The 20880-nt window shown below is 38.4% G+C and overlaps 1 protein-coding gene across 1 annotated transcript; it reads left to right on the forward strand.

The window, feature by feature from the left end:
* The first annotated feature begins 5387 nt into the window (after nucleotides 1–5387).
* LOC140233883 (putative nuclease HARBI1) lies at nucleotides 5388–20195 on the forward strand. The gene is made up of 4 exons (XM_072313970.1): nucleotides 5388–5729; nucleotides 7846–8112; nucleotides 8784–8920; nucleotides 19565–20195. The coding sequence occupies exons 1-4, from the start codon at nucleotides 5388–5390 to the stop codon at nucleotides 19836–19838; spliced, it is 1020 nt and encodes a 339-aa protein (XP_072170071.1). The 3' UTR covers nucleotides 19839–20195.
* Nucleotides 20196–20880: the final 685 nt, after the last annotated feature.

Below are 20880 nucleotides of genomic sequence, written 5' to 3' on the forward strand. Positions count from 1 at the left end.
GGAGTTCCCCAGTAGTGCTAGTCCCAAAGGCAGACGGAACGTCCAGGTTTTGTATCGATTACAGGAAGGTCAATACCATAACCAAGACTGATTCGTTTCCGCTTCCTTTGATTGAGGAATGTATTGATCGGGTAGGAAGTGCCGAGTATGTCAGCAAATTGGATTTGATGAAAGGGTATTGGCAGGTGCCATTAGACAAAGATGCAAGAGAGATCTCGGCGTTTGTCACGCCCTCCGGGTTGTACCAGTGTCGTGTCATGCCCTTCGGGATGAAAAATTCCCCCGCAACTTTTCAACGGATGATGAATCGAGTTATTGCTGGTCATGATAACTGTGTTGTCTATATAGACGATGTGTTGGTTTTCAGCAATACGTGGGAGGAGCATGTTGCTCATCTTCGAGAGCTGTTCCAGAGGTTGTCACATGCAGGACTCGTGGTGAATCTGGCCAAATGCGAGTTCGGGAAAGCTTGTGTGACTTACCTAGGTCACAAAGTAGGCCGAGGTAGAGTCGCACCACGAGATGCTAAGGTCCGAGCCATCGTGGACTTCCCAGTGCCGTCATCGAAACGGGAGCTTCAGCGCTTCTTGGGAATGTGCGGATTCTACCGGAGATTCGTCCCCAACTTCAGTCACCTGGTGGTGCCCTTGACGGACCTGTTGAAAAAGGGTACAACGTTCCAGTGGTCGGCGAGCTGCCAGGATGCGTTCCAGAAGCTGAAGGCCGTCCTCATGAACGATCCCGTGCTCATCGCACCAAACTTCGAGAGGAGCTTCCAGCTAGCTACGGATGCTAGTGACCGAGGAGTAGGAGCCGTGCTACTTCAGGATGACGACAACGGACACAGCAAACCCGTGTGTTTCTTCTCCAAAAAACTGAATCGCCATCAGCAAAAGTATTCAACTGTGGAGAAGGAATGCCTCAGTGTCGTTCTAGCCGTGCAACATTTCGAAGCGTATTTGGACGGTGGAAGAGACATCGTGGTGTACACTGACCATAACCCATTGACATTCTTAGAACGCTTCAAGCACAAGAATCAGCGTCTCTTCCGTTGGAGTTTGATTCTCCAACCGTACCCACTGAGAATTGTGCACATAGCAGGAAAGGACAACAAATTAGCAGACGCTTTGTCGCGAGTTTGAAACTGTGCGCGCGCTGATAATGTTGCCGAACGATAATTATATCAAATCTACAGTGAAACCTACATCAAGCTGAACATTTCAAACAAGACTCAAAACAGACAAGAAACTGATGTTGATTTTTTTTTATATGACAGCGTATACATGTGTTTATGTATTCTCGTTCAGTTTTTTCTTTTCCCAAGGATTTGTGAAGGAAGAAATTGTATTTATGCTAATCATGTTTGTTTCAAACGAAAACAGTATGTGATTGATGCTAGGAAGTATGAGAAAGTACTAGTACACAATACATAGTATTATGTCTTTATAAGGAGACATCGCTTGAAAAGTTTTTTTGATGTGTTACTCGCCAAGCATTATATGATATTTTGAAAACCCAACATTACAGGAAGCGCCAGGATACAATATCTGTGGTGTGTAAAATTACAGTGAAAGTTGTGCTTCAGTTGCACACTTCTACATGTATTGTGATTTCATTCAATGTACCAAAGAGTCAAAGGATTCAGATTTGTATTTATACCGATACGTTACAGAGTTAATGCTAGCAAATGCAAAAACAGTATAGCAAAACACAACCGGCCAGTCACAGGAAAACTGTTGATCAAATTTTGAGTTTTATGTCAACCGATCTGTGTTAAAACAAAAGAATTTGTGTTGTTTTGTATAAATGAAAAAGTGTTGAGTGACAGTGAGGCATAAAGAAGCCAAAATGTTATAATGTCACTTTTGTAAATTAATAACCTGTATATGTATTTCGTTACAGAGTGACAGCGTCACATTTGTGTGTCGAGTATGATCTCGATATTTTCCAGAGTTTGCACATAATTATATTACAACATCTTATCGCCTGACAGTACATATTGTGTGAAGGGACAAAAAGAAATGTCCGATGTTCAAAATTTTGTTGTTGTTTTGGCTAACTTATGACGCAGAGTTGACATAAGTATAAAATTTATGAGCAAGTACATTGAGTAGATGTACACATGTGTTATAGTGTTTAAATACGCTTTTGTTATAATCAACAAATGTGTGCTGTTACCCACATTCAGTGAAATTCCAGTGAAAGTTTGTGTTGGAAAAACAGACATATCTTTGCAACAGTCAGAACAATTTCAGGAAGAAAGTGTATGTTTGGTTTTCACATTTAAAGATGAAGTGTATGTGTTACCAAAAACAAAATACTATTCATGCCTGAAGTTATGTAAGTTTATTGGTCAAATATGTGAGGATATAATTACAGTCGAGACTACCAGAAAGCACAGTCTCAGTCAAAATATTGATACTACTGGAGAAATGATTGATTACATCTGGTGTAATCTTTCCAGATTATGTGCACTCGTATATGTGCACCCGTTGAAAACAGTTTCACATGTGTATTACTATAGACTGTTGATTTGTGTATTTACATGTTTTGTAGGGGGCTTGTCAAGTTTTCATATATTGTTCTAAAGGTGGACAATATGATGCCGGAGTGGACTGATTCTGATAAGGCTCAAAATCTGTAATAATAAGTGTAGTATGTCAGGTGAGGTTTTAAGAAAACAACACTAAACTATTTGACTTTGTAATCGTGTAAGCTGAATAGTACGCACGAACATTGAAGCAAGCCTTACAAGGAAGGTGTTTACAGTCGAAAAGTTACATTCATAACTTTCCTCTTGTTGGGGGGAGGTGTGACGGAGAACCGTGATGTGCCTTGGTGAAACCAGGGTGGGGTGGAATAAAAGTGTCCATTCGGGACAGGAGAGTTGGAGTTGGCAAACATGGCGTGAACAGTCGCAGTCATTCGGTGCTGATCCAAGAATGTTTTGTCGGTGTACGACAGTTGTTATGTCGGTGCTGACGGGTGTTCTGTTGGTGCATGACAGATGGACCGTTTTGCAATTGCCTTCGTTGTCACGTATGACATAAACGTCCTGCTGTGGCACTCTACTTTCTACAGTCCATGGAGTTGCCAGCCACCTGTCTTCGAGTTTCTGCCTACCAATAATGGCTTTATTGGCTAATAAAACTCTGTCGCCTTTGCAAAACGGTGCTTCTCTCGCTGCAGTGTCGTAGATCCCTTTCATTTTCTTGCGGGCAGTGTCCGCTTGTTTCTCGGCAGTGCGATAAGCTTCCTGTAGCGTGTTGTGTAGATCGCAAACATAGGCTGATACTTCCTGGGGCTCGTCTTCATCAACATCGTCGTTTCCAGCCATGAGATCGAGAGGAATGCGAGGCTCACGCCCAAACATCAGGAAGAATGTCGAGTAACCGGTACATGAATGCCTTGTGGAATTGTAGGCATGTGTCATTGACTCCACATATTCTTTCCAGTTAGGCTTCTGTGAAGGTTCTAGTGTTCCAAGCATGTTTAGGAGAGTTCCGTTGAACCTCTCAGTCATTCCATTCCCCTGGGGATGATATGGAGTGGTTCTGCTCTTCTCCATGCCAAGGACTTCGCAAAGTTCCTTAATTACAGCTGCCTCGAAACACCTGCCCTGGTCGCTGTGAATGCGTTCTGGTATGCCCTAATGTACAATGTATCTACTCCAAAGTGTCTTTGCGACAGTTGATGCCGTCTGATCCCTGGTGGGGAAGGCTTGTGCGTGTCGGGTGAAGTGATCAGTTATCACCGAGATGTTTTCTAATCCACCTCCTGACGACTCCACGCTTAGGAAATCAAGGCAAACCAGTTCAAGTGGTCTCGTACTCTTGATCGGCATCAGTGGGGCTCTCGATTTGCATTCCTTAGTCTTCCTGACAGTGCATCGTCGACATCGTGAGATATATTGTTGGACAACAGATTTCATACCTGGATAGAAGAATCTGTCTTGCATGAGAGCCAGTGTCCGCTCAACACCAAGGTGGCCCATATCTCGGTGTGCTCTATGCAGTGTCTTCTTCCTCATGCCCTTCGGCAGAACCAACAGCTTGCGGTCATCCGGCCTGACATACCATAGTACTTCCTCTTCACAAATCTCTAGACGATTCCAATGACGAACCAGCATCCTCACAGGGACCTTTTCCTCCTTCAGTTCCCGTGATTTGGGTTTGTTGCGTGTCTGAAGCAGCTCAATGACGCGCTATATAGTCGTATCTTGTCTTTGACATTGGGCGATTTCACAGAGGGACATGCCTGGAACCACCGTTGAAGCCTCTTCCTCTGCATCACGCACTTCCATGGCATTGACTTGAACAACTTTTACTGGCGAAGGGTCCTCTTCTGTGTGAGTGGTTCCTGAACAAGAGAGATCCAGCGTCCTTCTAACATCCTCTGACGAGAGTCTTGAAAGACTGTCAGCATTATCATTTGTGACCCTGCATCTCAAAACAAACAAAAAGTCGCCAGACATGAATTTTTAGTTAAGACCATATTCTGAAAGAGCAGGCTTTAAGCTTTAAAATGATGTATAACTCAAATCAAATGGACTCTCCTAATCTATCTAAATATTGGAAAGAAAGCACAAACTCAGGAAAAGTGTGAACTGATAAAAGAGGCTCTGAAGTACAGTGTCTATTCAAGCGCTTAATCTTTGTCAAACCGTGTTGGCTGTGCGATGAATGGGACAAAAAGAGAAAGTAAACCACCAGAGTAACAACAATGAAGAGATTATCAGATTAAACTGAAATTAAGCATGCCCCATTAACACATTCTGTCCATACTTAATGCCAGCTTTCAAAGCAGTAGCACTATTCTTTCAACAGTTATTAGAGTTGAAAGTGAAGAGTGTGGACAAGGTTTTTCAGAAATAAAAAGGGACTCTAAAGACACACCTAATCGCACTATTCTACCAAAAATGTTCGAGATAAACTGCTAAAAAAACACACTTTCTTGCCCGTTTTATGATACCAAATTTTAGCATAATGTAAAAGAAGACCCGCTCTTTCAGAAAATATGAAAAAGTCAAGTTCGGCTAGGTTGACCCATTTCACTTATTTTCAGTCCTCACGCAAAATCAGTGTGTGCGACTTTATGTTCGTTTAGAGGTGCACGGTCACATTAATTGACTTTCCTGGGCCCCGTTTCACAAAGGTAGAGCGACAGCGTCAAGTCCCCTATTCAGCGTCAACTTCCTCCCTGCAGCGTCAAATTGTAAACTTGACGCTGCAGGGCATTTCATAAAAAGTTGACGCTGCACGATCGACGTCAAAATGTCGCTGGAGCGACAACAATTCTGACGCTGCTCAGCATGAGCGTCAAAATCTGTCCAAGGACATGCTGGAGCGACAACTTCCCATTACTATGACAACACAAGCAAGCTAAAGATGGCCTACTTGATGTTAGTGCACAGGGGGCTGAGGAGGGAGAGGGTGTTTAGGGACAGACTTAATCCGTTAGGTTGTTATGATGACAAAGACCTCTTCAAAAAATATCGCTTCAACCGTGGGGGTATCATGCACATCATCGACAACCTGGCAGGCCAGCTGGAACACCGTACCAACAGAAGTCAGGCTGTGCCTGCCAGCCTTCAAGTCTTCATTGCATTGCGCTTCTACGCAACAGGGTCCGTACTGGACAATAGTGCTGCAATGCACGGCATCAGTGTAGCAACCTGCAGCAGGGTGGTGAGGAGGGTAACAAAAGCCCTGTGTCAACGGACAAATGAGGTGAGTTTCAATCATATCAAATTGATATCATTTATCAATGTTATCTAAATATAATCTAAGAACTCAAGATTCAGAGTGTTCAGTGCACTGCCACTGCACTGCTCAATTGCCAAATTACAGCTGTAAGGCAAGGGCCTAAATTAAAATTACGTCTTGTATTTTAATGATTTGCAATTAAAAATCACACAAAATAGCACTCTTCACATCTCAGTTGATAAAATCATGCACTCTGAAGATTGAAAGACCTAGTTGGTAGGCTATGGCTGTAGTTATAGAAATAATGTAGATTGATTGGGGGCTTTGTTTATTGGCCTTTGAATGCCATACACGTCTGAAACCACTACCGCAGTGCATACACACAGCAGTTCTACGCGAATCGCAAACAATAACAACTCCATGCGAAACTTCACCATTTATGTGACATCTATTCATTTCTGGTTGCCACACTATTAAATTCAGATATATTTTTTTGATTTCGGTGAAATGAAATTTTTGAGAAATTCCTTAATACTACTATTGCTAGCACACAAAAAGCATAACATTACGAAACGAGAGCATAGTGCGTCTCGCTCATTAGTCCCATTGAGTAATAATTGTGTTATTATTACAAATCGCCGTAGACTCAAACTCACTGAATGTTCCTTTTCGGAATGGCAGCGTTTCGAAATCACTGTCGCAGTTGCACTTATTGAAATTCACCTTGCTCTACTTCAGAGTCCATCTAATGTTGATCAGGAATATAGGAGTTCAGTTGCCATGGTATTAGTATTGGCCAATACTCCCAACTTTTGGCCCAACTTTTGTAGTCACAGTAACCCCAGTTCAGTGTCGACATGTTCTAAAGTTTGGTACGCACGAGTTATACATACGGCGTATAAGAACACACGGCGTCCGCGGTACCGATCGAACATTGAAATACTTGCATTGTAGGTCTGATAGGTGCTATCTAGCTAGCTCGGAGTATTACAGATACATGTACATCCTTCACGGTCCTTCACTATGACAAGGCCCACCTACCTGCACTGACCTAAGTCTGTCACACAGATTCCTGTCGTCTATCTATCGCGCGGCGGATGGAGCACCTAAATGCGGTGGTGTTGTGAAATAAACAACAACTTTTATTAGTAGAAATCATAGAGCTGTGAGCTCTATGGTAGAAATAAAGAGGAGAATAAGCAAGAATGTATGGTGGGTTTAGGTCCACCAACAATGATAAGGATGAGGTGGAGGAGAAGAAGAAGAAAGAAAGCAAGAAAGAAAGAAATAAAGAAAAAATGAGGATGGCGGTTCACATGTTCTCAATAGCAATTAAGATTATACTGTCAATTAGTATGACTATAAGATTTTACGACTAACAGGTATGTCAATTTCATTTATTTATTCTAAACTTAAAAAAAAAAATAGTGATAAATAGGCCCCGACATGCGTTAATTAGATTACTTCATGATTTATTGTTACATTTTTTTTTCTGATGTTACCAGTATCTATATTGTGAAGTGAAATTTGGATATATTCATGTAACTGTATAGACCCAGGCTGTTTTGATTTGTAAAAAGTTTTCCGTTCATAGGGATGTACATTAATATAAAAAAAGCAAGTAGACACACACACACACATTCAAAAATGGGTATAAAGCAATGCATGCAGGCCAAAGCGTGATGAATATATATACATTGAATATATATTCTAAATGGTTTCAATTCCATTGTCCTATTATTTCTTTTCTCACTCTCTTTACAAAATGGCTAATCACCAAAAAAAAAAAAAAAAAAAGTATTGAGATTAAAATATAACCCTTACGGGACTAGAAATGAGTCTTGATAGCTATAGGGCCTAAGCAGACAATTTCAATACCAGTACTAATTTATGCATGCCGATGAACTGAAATATATTTGAGTAAAACTTCGATATAATGCATGCAACCTTCTGCATGGCTTTCAATACCGGTACACTTTTGAAAAAAACAAAACAAACAAAAACAAAAACATAAACAAAAACCTTAGGGTAATTCCTTATTTGATACAAATACTTTGACACTAATGGAAAAGGTCATGATACACTTACTACCAATGAGTAAATGAAACATACTTTCTCCAAATGTTTCTTTTGACTTCAGTACATAAAGTTCCCCTGCACTCGGGAGCACGTGAGGAACACGCAGGTGAAGTTTCACAATATCGCCCAATTTCCGCACGTCGTTGGTGTTGTAGACGGGACCCACGTGTGTTTGAGCGGAGCCCCACTTGGAGAAGAAGAGTATGTTTATGTGAACCGTAAAGGGCGTCACTCAATAAACGTACAAATCATCTCCAACGCAGAGTTCAAGATTACAAACATCGTGGCCCGCTGGCCGGGGAGTACACATGACTCCAGAATTCTGCAGGTGATTTTTTTTTTCTTTTTTAATGACACCTTGTTGTATTTATTCCTGATGTCAGTAGGCATACATGCATTACAAATTTCACAAACAATAACATAGATTACATACTCAATATTCACATGAAGGATTGAGTTATAATAATATACAGTTTCTTATTTTCATTGCATCATCTACATGAAAGAAAAGAATTGAGTACAATTACTGTACATGAATAAAAATATATACAAAGATATATACTGTACAAATATCAATAAATTTATAACCAATGAGTTGTTATTAGAAAACGTGTTTGCACATCAGTGTCGTAGCCCTTAAATGCCTTACTGACGATAAATTCAAAGTAAACTTCCTGAAGTACGGTATGACGACATAGATATGAATTTTACAGTATACCTGCAAGCTTATTCCTTTTGACTTGCTAATACAAGTTAAAGTGTTGTAAGCTGATATGATAATATACACATCTTCCTTTTGAATTATGACATAAATTCATTTTAGTTTTAAAGTTTTGACAAGATTTCTTTTCGTATTTGGAAAACGCATATTTTGTATTGGAGTCTTAAATTGCAATAATTCCAAACAGCACTAAACATACGAGTTGTTGAAACAATGCTATCATGATGAATTCATTGAATTCAAGGCATAACTGTATTCCAACTTTATTTTCTCAACAGAACAGCATCATTGGACAGAAATTTGCGAATGGAACCCTTGAGGGAATTCTGTTGGGGGATTCAGGTTATGCCCTCCATCCCTGGCTTATGACCCCCGTCTTGAATCCAGACAATCGTGCACAAAGGGCGTACAACCAGTGAGTATAATTCAAAATGGGGAAAATTTACATCCAAATCTTAGATCAGCCTGCAATGTTTGAAAAAAAAAAACAACTTATACAATTGAGGTGATTTTTTTTCATCAAAAATTTGATTTAATAGTTGTCTTTTGATGAAACTTAATAAAGGAGCATTGTATAGGTGCATGTACTAGTGCTATGAAAGCTTTCATTAAATATATATATATATATATATATATATATATATATATATATATAATATATTCGACAGATGACATTTCATCAGTGTGGCAAAGAGGCTATATCATAAATGTACCAATTTATATCCACTTACAATACTTTTCATGTCTTAAATTCTTGGCCTATTTGCTAATGTGGAAAATAAAATGAAAATAAAACATCATTAGAATAACACCTTTTCTAATACAGTGTAATGTTACAAGTTGCACTTAGGTTCATCAGTCACATTATACAATATTGTTTGTGTGCGACACACAGACATTTTTATCTATTCTTCAATATTTATAAATCTGTAGAAAAATTATTACATTAACCACTTGAACTCGAATGACCCATTTTTTTTTCTCCCAGTAAAATAGTACAGTATAACTAGGCATCACCCGAAGGGGTTCTATAGCTTTAGAACCTGTTTGGCATCACCTTATCAGTCATGTGACATCTTTTGCACACATTTTCGATCATGTGATCAACTAAATTTGTGCAATAGGCCGGTTTACTAATGTATGCACAGATCTTTAATTTTGCACACGGCCGCAACCTCGGGCAAACAAAGGATGCGAGCCTGCAACGTCGGCTGCTGCAGCCGTCCCCGACACGTCCCCACATGTAGACTTACGTGTATGTTGTGTACATATGTGCGATGCATCAACTTCGACTTTACCTCCCGGCATTTCGTGTGGCTCTAAATCAATTCCCAACCTTAGATGAGGGAAAATTCTGCTGTGATCAAACGCAATTTGGACTGTAGTTTCGATTTTATTGAATGTTGGCTTCGATTTTGTCTTCAGTAGTTCTGAAAATGGGTGGAAAACAGCGCTGCTACGGAACATACAACAGTATGACCGCATCACTTCAAACTTAAATGATTTTAAGCATTATGATTGATTGTGAAATCTAAACTAGACACCGAATCTCTCATAATCGATATGTTTCCAAGGATTTTTTTTTTTTTTTTAAGTTAGACTCAGACTGATTAGACTTCATGAAATAGAAGTGCTGCATAATCCATTTCAGCCGCGGCAGTGAGTGTATGTAGTGCCGCCGCTGCTGCCGCGCCGCTTGCGACAACAGCTTTTGAAAAAGCAGAGTTACACCGACTGGTTGACTGGCAGGCAAGCTTTGCTGCAGTGTGAACCATGAAGTCATGCCCATTGTTCTGTTTTGCAGTCATGGAATGGATATTCTCTTGACCACTTAATGCTACCACAAAGAAAATCAGCGGTAACACCGGTAAGTTTTACGTTTTTTTATCAGGTCTATGTTTGATCTAGCCCGACCAGAAGCCCTGCGAAGTACGTCGATTGAGCTGTACAGACTGGACGACAGTACGCTTTGCTAGTAGGGTCCAGTACTTTCGATAATAGTTTTCACTTAGATTTAAGAAATCAATGAGTAAAAGAAAATAAACAAAAAACTCAGCAAGCTATGAAAATAAAGAGCAAACTTACAGCTATGAGTATGACAGCCTTTCCTTTCGGTGAGCTTGGCAAAACGTGTCTCATTGGTATGGTTGTGGTTGTGGTTCTACTAATGTAATAAGGACTATGTAAATGTAGGATACTTGTACTACTACTAGTGGTCTAGTAGATCAAGTAGTGACTTTCAAAAGAAATTTACCAATGCGCAAATAAATTAAGTGGACCCCAATATACTGTAATTATCATTGACTTGACGTATTCTACCTCAAATTCAGTTTTGGTCTAAAAGTCTAAAAAAGTAACAGCTTTATAGTAAACAGTAGACTCGACTTCAAGCTAATGACAATAAAGCTTGATACTGATGAATTGAATTTAGTCTTCAGTGGTAACATGAACTGATGGAAGACGATATGTTCTAATAATGACATTAACATCATTACTTTGGCAAGAAAAGCAAGGACAACAAATAATGTTTGGTCTACATCTTTGGTTAAACACAAGTAGTCGTAGATCTTGTTTGTTATTTCTTGAAAGGATGAAGAATATGATTGTGGTGTTTTCATACATACAGGAATACTATCCACTCAAAATTAGCCTACAAATATAAAGTCATATTTAATGGTACTCTGTACCTGCTAACTATGGAAGCCTGATTTATCTTTTCATTTTTATTTGGGGGGGGGGGGGGTATTTGTGCAGTTTTAGGCAGCTGTACATATTCTTTAAAACATTTTTTTTTTCATTTCGATACAAAAAATGCATTGTAGCCATGGTAGATCCTATACATGTTATACGTTCCACCCCTCCCCATAAAAATGTTGAGGGCAAAAGCTCATAGAATTCAAATATCTATTCTTAAGTTAGGTGGTTTTAAATACTATGGAAAGTTCAAATATTCAGACCCAATCGTGTACTTTAGATGATATTAACATTCGTGTTGAAATACATATTTCCATGTCTCTCTTTTCAGTGTCCATGCACACCAACCGCCAGCCTAGACCAGCACAGAAAAGGAATGCAGTGTATCAAGTACAATAAAAGGTACAAGTTGAATAATCACCTTTTAATTCATACAACAAAAGTAGAAGAAGGGGGAAGAAATGAATCCCACCTTTGTCATATCACTGGCGACACAAGCCGGCATTTGGAAGAATTATAAAAGAAAAAGTAAAAGAAGGCAGAATCCATGATGATGACTCTTTGATAATTTGAGAATTCCACATTTCACAGTTCATTCCTTAGCGATAAAAAAAATAATATTAAATGAAAACTGACGAAATAGTCACCATTCTCTCTCAAAAACAAACACACAGCCTTGTATATCCTCAAGGGGTATTTGTATGATGTTGAATATTGTGAGTGTATTTCGATATTAAATACTCATTCTCATTTCCTTTGCTTTTTTTTTTGGCAGTGGGAGGGGGTCTGTGAGAGAGGATTTGTTACACACAACCATGTCTAATGAAGAATTTAATGACATAATATAACTAAAGCAGAGTTGAAATTAACTAGCTGTCTTTTATGGAAAATACAGAGTGCCTTATTTTGTGTTAAAAATTCTTTTCCGTTTCTTTTACATTTTCCTGCAGTGGTCTACTGAGCAGTTCGAAAGCAGAGAAAAGAGCAACTAAACAAATTTCAGAACAGCTGTGCACGCCCGTCAGAATGTCATGAAAGATGGAGTGGATTGTGCACTAGATCATTCAACTCTAGAAGAAAAATAATAACACTCGGATTGTTTATATAGGATCAGGTAAATCTTTCACAGTTAAATTAAGAACTCGCAAAACTCAACTGCGAAGTGTTAATGACTATTTTCACGTTATGAAGGCACAAGAAAGATTTTGTTTTGATATTAATATGAAACTAAAGATTCTATTTCAAAAAAAAAATATGATGAGGGCTTATTGCCCTTTGAAATGATGACTATCAACTTTAGGTAAAACTATCACTTGTTCATATCAAATATTGTTGTAAATGCTTGCCCTCAAAATCAATATCATGTCGATTGAAACATGTCAACATATTTCAGAAAACCAGGGAAATGGTAACCTTATTTCCTGCAAAATTTTCATATTTTATTTTGAGCCTAATCCCTCCGGGAGCTCTCAGACAACGCAGATGTATTGCAGCACAGCAAATCGCTGTTGTGATAAGACGTTTATTGAAATGTGTTTAAAGTGAATACTGTTGCAAATTTTCCCTTCGTTTAAGCTGCATAAATTGTTCTTTACCCAAGTATTTACTTCTTACTACACTAAATCTTCAACTACAGTAAGGATTAAAAATGTTATGTGTGCTATTTATAATTTTTAATTTGTAGATGTTCTGATCTTCCAAGGTAAAAATTGATGCGAAGGTCTGATATAGTAATAGTATAACTAATCTCCAGAAAAAAACCCAAACAATTATGTTCTGTCGAAAATTTTGTTCCCAGGGTTTTGTTCAACTGTGGTACGTATGTAAGCTACTTTACTCGGGAAGTAAATTACATTTTTTTTTTTATTTCTTATTAACCATCATGATAACGTTTAGTTACTGCTGATTTGCTTTCAATGTGATAAAAGCATAATGGCATGTCAAACTCTCTCTTAAAGTTTAATAAGAAAGCGTAGATATCTATGTCATATTTTTAAGACTTGCAAATAATTAAAATAATAATAAAATGATTTTTGTAATGCTATTGTCTTTGAGAAACAGATGTACACACATTGTTTCCCTATAAACCTTTTAGAAGATGTAAATCAGTCTCTGCATCTACATTTCTGTCATGTCTTTCTAAAAGTTATTCTACTGAGAGAATGTTTGCAACTCTGACAAGTCTGAGGTGTGTATGTGTGTGTGTGTGTTTTGTGTGTTTTTGTACTTGCTTGTTTGTGTGTGTGTGCGTGTGTGTGTGTATGCGTGTGTGTGTGTGTGTGTATGTGTGTATGTGTGAGTGGTCAAGTTACACCTAAAAACATTAAAACCTGGATTCATGATTACCTAATAAATCATTGTTATTATTGTTGCTGTTCAAAGAATTGAGGCATATTATCATTAGAAATTTTAACCTTACGGATACAATTCATGCAATCAACCAAATAGTAACAACTTATAACGATAAACAGAGTACAAAATATCATTCTTTCTGTTCAAATCCTTTCATCTCAATGGAAATCGTTAAATAAATCAAAGAAAAGATAGAAATTAAAATAGGAGTCTCTATAGCAACACATTAAATTGCGTGTATGTGTCTTTGAAACGAAGTGTATGTGCAGATGTCTATACAATTTTTTCAATACCCATTTGATTTTATTTTTTTTTTTGCCAGTTCTCATACAGTCATAATATTTGCCACTGGCTTACTTCGTTCCTTCGGGTGTTCGCGTTCGCGTCGGGTGGTCGCGTTACCAGACATTTCGTAGATTAGGTGCCCTAATATACGAAGGGTCGGGTAAGGAAGGGTAAAATAATCACAATTTAATACAGATAATCCTTGACATAAGGCTGATCGTTTAACGCGACTATACGCAAAAAAGTGTCATTCAAGTGACGAAGTATCGGGTGAATCAGGGACGGCGAAACCAGTGAATAAATCAAAGCAAAAGACATCAAACAGGCCACAAAATAGCACAAAAATGGCAATAACAAATAAAAGAGTATAAAATATCCTCAGAAACATAATTTTATGGCTAAATAAAATAATAACATTACAGGATGGAGAATATGAATATTTAAACTTCCGATCAAAACAGCAAATCTATAAGCGTTAACATAATTATGAAGAGTTTTATTGCAAAACGCGCTAACTCCATTCTTGTTAATTTTATTGATTGATTGATTGATTGATTGATTGATTGATTGACTGATTTATTGTCCACTCTGGAAATTCTTTGTACATCGGATATCACAACAAAATAAACATTAAATACATCACAGGTACACCACAGATATATCACAGAAAACGAATGAAACTAACTCATACTAACATACAATATATGGCATATGCAGGGCTCCGCACTAATTTTTTATTTTTGGCGGCCCGATCGATTGATTTTTTTTTTTTTTTTTTTTTTTTGTGGTGGCTCAAAAGTAAAATCTGGTGGCCCGAAAAAAAAAAAAAAATCAAGAAAAACCAAATCGGTCCTACTAAACATAGAAAAAGAAATATTAAGTATTACTGAAGTGATACAGGATACTTACTATTTTGATAATTAAGCACATTGCGGCCAAGAAACCCACATTTCATCCTCTATTAGGTCCTATGAAACAGCGAAACACGCAAAAAAAAAAAAATAGACATGGTTGTCAGTGTACGCTCGCTATGGCAACCAGATGCATGGCTGAATTATGTTAAAATGCAGTCTGCAACAAAAATCACGTACACAGAATCTATGCTCATTTAATCCCAAAGTTTGCATTTTGCACAGTCTATAGGGTCGACAAAACATAGAATATAGATGGTAAAGCAGAGAACTTGAACTGAACCAATTAATCAGAGTTCTGTGAGTCTAATTTGACCAACCAAACAAACTAATCAGTTTTGAATATTTCAGATAGGGATTTAAAAAGTTTCACATTCTTATCAAATTTTGAAGGGATTCTTTCATGCACCGGTAACACTGTAGATTCTGATCATATCTGAAAAGAATTCCATCTTTTCAGTCAAACAACACAAGCATTTGCAGTGATCTGAAAGAATGTCTCCATAAATGATACTAGGCACTATGTGGTTTTGTACAATAAAGGTCCCCACTCCATTCACCGTCATTCACGTACTTCTAGTGTACATAATTTGTATTTCGTCATAGTGCAGCCGGTGACTGCTATCAACCTCCATAGACTTTGCACGAGGTAAAGACACCGTACGCACCTAGAGGGGACCGATATCACGATTCAGCCCAATAAAGTCCATGGAGGTGGTATGAGCTAGCTGTCACAAACAGTGAAGAAGTGAGTGGGGACAGAAATCACGATAATGTCGATAACAATGTTGTCAAGATGTTCAGGACCAGATCGCTGTAATCCACGGAGTCCAGACGACTAAAACTTTCTCCGCACATACTGTACAATATGAATGGCCGTCCATTGAAACCTGCATTATCACTTTATCGCACGCGAACGTATCGCTTTGCCATAGTTATGCACGGCGAGCATTATGTGCTGCTAGCCTTGTATACAAACGCTTGTGATAATTTTTTTCAGAGTAAATACATAGGAATACAATCGCGTATTCGGAGATAAAACACGCGAACGTTCGTAAATTTGCACTGGCTTTTTCTCGAAGATTCGGGTAAGCTGTACCCGATACTTCGTAAATAATAGGGGTCTAATTCTCAAATGCTCCTCCCGACCTTTCGTATATTAGGGCATATAATCTACGAAAGGTCGTGTATCGCGACCACCCGACCCGAACGCGATCACCCGATGAAACGAAGTAAGCCTTTGCCACTCATGCATTGTCATACTAAAAATTATACATATTTCAAGTTCATCTTAATTGTAGCACATGGCATAAGAAGTGTCATGAAATCCATTTTACAGACTTTACCCAAACTCGTACTTTAGTTGTCAATATTAATCCAAATCCATGTTTTTGTTAAAACAACATGAATGATAAACCAAATACAATGTATAATTATGTTCCCAATGAAAAATCTTACATCAAGGGATAAAAAGCATACACTTAAAGATAATAAAAAAGAATGGACATCTCAATAAACTATAAACTGTATATGCAAATAAAGAAAAACAAAAATTTACGGTGATTGGTAGGTAACAACTAATTACATTTTAGCACATACTCGGTAAGTTTTCAGAAAAAAAAAATGAAAATGTTCACTTGCATCGATAATTTTGCAAGCTACTGTGTTTTACTATTCTTAATATATATTTAAAAACATATAACGGGATTTTTATTATCCAGTTAAGAAAATTGTCAAATAAATAAATGATAGAGGTTGTTGCCATTGAGTCGGGATACGTCATTCTGCCTAATTACATTGATGAAAGGGTTAAGGCGCAGTATTTGTAAGTCAAGATACGTTCTTTTGGCATACTGAAGTGGCTTCGCGGGAGAATGCTTACGCGCCGTAAGTCAGGATACGTTCTTTTGCCTAATTGATATGTTGCCGCGTGAGGATTCTCGCACAACGTAAGTATAAGGATACGCTCTTTTGGCAAACTAGAATTACTCATCAGCACAGTGCTGTGATTCGGTAAAATGCTGCATCTATTCTAAACATGGCAATTACTCTAAAACGGGAAGTCCTATTTTACTGAAATTTTATCGAGATATTCCTTATTAATGCCTAAGAAACTTCGCTGCTTCAAAAGTGTTTTACTCCTATGACAGAAAAATGGGAACCAATTGAATTTTCAAACTCGTTTTTCTCAGAACATGATATTCTGAGTTACGTTGTTTTGCCTTATTACGGCCGCCTTGTTCTTGTAGCCGCTTGTGCTCACACCTATATCCCTAAAATACTCAATTAATTCCTTAACTGTCCAATTCTTCTATGGCTTGCTCGAACTTTGGCTAGAACTTGAAGCTGACGCCATCTCAAAGCAAAATTGTAGCAAACAAAAGTTGTCGATTATCCGCAGCGAGTAATGATCGTAGACAATACACACGTGTACGCAAAAACAGTGTGGCGCGCGCGTCCGCGCTTATTTCGCTTGCCCGACTTGGTTACAATCACTAGGGTCGCGTGGGGTTGACGTCATTATGCATATCATTAGTAAACCGGTCTATTTGTTCGCAATACAACATTGCGGGCGTTGCGCGGGCGTGAAAATTCGTGCATGTTAGACGAGACTTCTAGGGATATCCCACACACTCCAGAGAAAAAGTGAATAATTAAAGAACCTAGGCCAGCGCCTGTTGCCTACGGGGAAAATGCCAAGAAAACCATACAACCGAAGAGGCTCTTGCATGCTAGACTAGGGACTACTGGGAGAATCCACGGAACATTGGTGACTCTGAATATCGAAAAGGTAGTTATTTTGAGGACGAAATTGATAATTAGAGTGAGGTTGCAGCAGGTATGTTGGTACATTTGTGGAATTAGCGGTTCGTAAGCACCTCCCAGCCCCGTGCAAGCGGGGGAAATGATAGTCAGTGTGCCGATGGAGTGTCGTGGCCAATTCAAAGATACCGTAGCTAGTGATGATACGTGATACTAGAGTTCTATATCATGTTTAGTCACAGCGAATGATGAAGGCACGGAAGAAAATGTTTGTCAGAAGAAACATATATTTTTTCTTCTTTTTTTTTTTGAGAGAGAGAGAGTTCCTTATGTCCCCTCCTCACTAACTAACTTGCACAAAATAAACAAATTACTATTCCCTTTCACTAACAATAAACTAGAAGGTTTCTATAAAGGTTATGCCGTCATTTATGGGAAGACTTAATTCCCATAACCTATTTAGTTTACCACCAGCAAAAAAAAAAAAGAAGAAAAAAATAGTATTAGTAATCTACCCATTCTAGGCAAACTAGTGTGTGTGTGTGTGTGTGTGTGTGTGTGTGTGTGTGTGTGTGTGTGTGTTGGGGGGGAGGGGTCACAAGGAACTCTTTCCAATTTTTTTTTTTTTTTTTTTTTTTTTTTTAGATTTTACGGCATAATTGTGATATACTCCCCACCACTGCGTGTCCGTATTAAATACAACCCTACCTAACCCTTTACCCTAACCCTAGTCCGCGGGTGCACGCGCACTGCGGTGGGGCCTATGGTGATGGGGACTATATCACGATTATGCCAATTTTACCTTCAGTTGTCGGCACATTCCTTCAGATGATAATCATCTTTTCATTTTTATGTGGTAGTTACTGCTACTGCTAGTACTAGTAGTAGTACTGGTACAGTCAGTGGTAGTGGTAAACTTTTTTTTTATTTTATGGAAAATATCGCTAAGATGTGAGTTTCGATTTTTATTTGTTTAAATTCCTAATCCTACAACTATTGTTAACTTTCAGTTTTATTTCGATATATTTTTGAAATGTCAAGCACGAAATATAATTCAGGGTTTCGAAAGGTTTAACTACACACAGCCCAGTCGCTGTACGTAGGTACGTATCGCACAGCGTACTTACAGCGTCTGATCGGGCTACGAAAGGTTACGTATGCACTTTGCATTGTGAGAGTACTAAAAATGCAATTGGTTAGCGATTCCTATTCTGAAAAATGTTGGAAATGACAACAGAATGATACCCTTGCCACTAACCGCAGTAGCAACCCCAATACGTAGATGTTACAGCGCCCCGCGCTGGGGTTACCTTACCACATTATTCAGTGTACTGTTAATCACATAATTCTTTGACAGCTGATATTAAAGAGCCACTTGCAGTTGACATCATGTCTACTCTTATTTGATCTGATGCAAAACTCCAAAGCATTCTGAATTTCGTTGCAACTGATTGAAAAATTGCCCTACATCAACGTCGATATAGGGCAATTTGACAATCAGATGCAATGAAGAACTCCTCGACAGAAGAATTTCATGAATTTGAATAATTACACGGTACCCGCTGCACGCTATAAATAAGGACTAGAACCAACACTTGCTGTCGGGCTAAAGTTCGGTGATGTAGTGGAGATGACGCCTGTCCTTTGATCATGCAGGAAGTCGTAGGTTTGAATCCTGCTTGAGTATGTCTGTCCATGATTTTTTTATCAGGGCTACTGCTAAAATATTGATCAATTCAGTGCTTGTTCATATCGATGTAGAGCAATATGTCAATCAGTCGCAATGCAAAACACCTCGACAGAAGAATTTCATTCTGAATTTGGACAAAAGATTCTTTAAGTTCACAAGTCCCAGCAATTGTTTGAATACGGAAATCTTATATTTTTGAATGATTTCTATACGCAATCATTTGACAGCTGCTCCTTTTTTCCCCTACTTTCAAGCCAGATTATCCCTATCTTTCAACCATAGAGGTTAGAAGTTCTTTTCTGTGTGTTCAGAATGTTGTCCTAATCATGACTAAACCAATGTATTTCTAAATTGCTCTTTTCAGATCACACAGCCGCACTCGCGCAACTGTTGAACAGGTAAACGGGCAGCTAAAAAATAAATTTAGGTGCCTCATCGGTCAAGGCCTGCAAATGAGTCCCATACGGGCTGGGGATGTCATCGTGGCATGTGCTGTTCTGCACAACATCAGCAAGGACTTGCACCAGCCTGATGTTCAGTTCCACATGGAAGAAGATCATGACTGGCAACTGCCTCTTGAACATGCACCGTGTGGAGCTGCTGCAAGAGCTCGGCTAATTGAATATCATTTCATGTGACATTCTTTTGTGTATCCTTGCATGGGTGTCCTTGCAACAAAGAGACACTTTGTGTTATGGCTTGAGTATTCTATCAATCCGTCCATGACCAAGTTTTCAAGCAGTGTAACTTTGGAACCATTACAAGTATCTATGAGATACTATGAAACTTGATAACTTGAGATATTTAATAACAAAGTATCAAAGTTTAGTTGCACATGCTCTGAGAGAAAAGTCAAATGCAAAGGGGTCAAAGTTGTAAAGCTTCAATAATAATTTGTCAGTACCTACATAGTGCCAAAATGTATGTTTATTAATTTTAATGTATGCATTCTTTGCCAGATAAAGGTTATGTAGGAAAAGATGTGGGTATGCCGGTCACAGTTCAAAGGTAAAGGGTCACAATTTCGTTTAAATTCACCTTTTTCTCATATACATGTACCGGTACATATCAAAATTGGCTAAACATATCTTCATGGAACCTATGCATACACATGCATGTATGGCCTGACATTTCCTTTTTTTTTTTTTTACTTTTGGAGTCAATGTCTGAGAGCATGATGAAAGTACCAAAATTGTTATGTTTTGTTTAATTGAAGCTTTTATTCTATGCATGCACTTTACGAAATTTGGTATGCATGCATAAAATTGGGTAGGCATTACTGCAAAATATATCAGCTGAAAAGATTTTGGCCATGGGGTCAAAGCTTAACTCTTCATGTGCCGCATTCGCACTCCCGACTCAGTCGACGGCATGCCAAGTTCACATATTCTGCTCAAGCGTACAAACCCGCCCAAACTGATCGGTAAATCGCCAAATGCCACAATGCAGTGAAAGCATTTCTTGCTATTCCATGCCTGCCACATTTAACATACATTTTTTGGAGTGATTGATTATCAAGTGCAGGTGTTTCATACTGGACTTCTAAGTGAATTCCAAGTTTTTGTCATTGTTTTGTGTGCAAAAGTCATGCTCTAAGGCTACTGGTCATTTGACAGGGGAAAAAATCATAGATTTTCATACAATCTTCATTTGTATAAATATCAAGCAAAGCTTGGTAAT

The sequence above is a fragment of the Diadema setosum genome, chromosome 10, assembly GCF_964275005.1.
Source record: "Diadema setosum chromosome 10, eeDiaSeto1, whole genome shotgun sequence".
NCBI classification, from domain to species: Eukaryota; Metazoa; Echinodermata; class Echinoidea; order Diadematoida; family Diadematidae; genus Diadema; species Diadema setosum.

What these genes read in the sequence shown, in the direction of transcription:
- LOC140233883 (XM_072313970.1), top strand. Translation starts at nt 5,388, where the DNA reads ATGGCCTACTTGATGTTAGTGCACAGGGGGCTGAGGAGGGAGAGGGTG. An exon ending in TGTGTCAACGGACAAATGAG is followed by an intron (nt 5,730 to 7,845) that starts GTGAGTTTCAAT and finishes TTTTGACTTCAG; the next exon opens with TACATAAAGTTCCCCTGCAC. An exon ending in GCACAAAGGGCGTACAACCA is followed by an intron (nt 8,921 to 19,564) that starts GTGAGTATAATT and finishes TGCTCTTTTCAG; the next exon opens with ATCACACAGCCGCACTCGCG.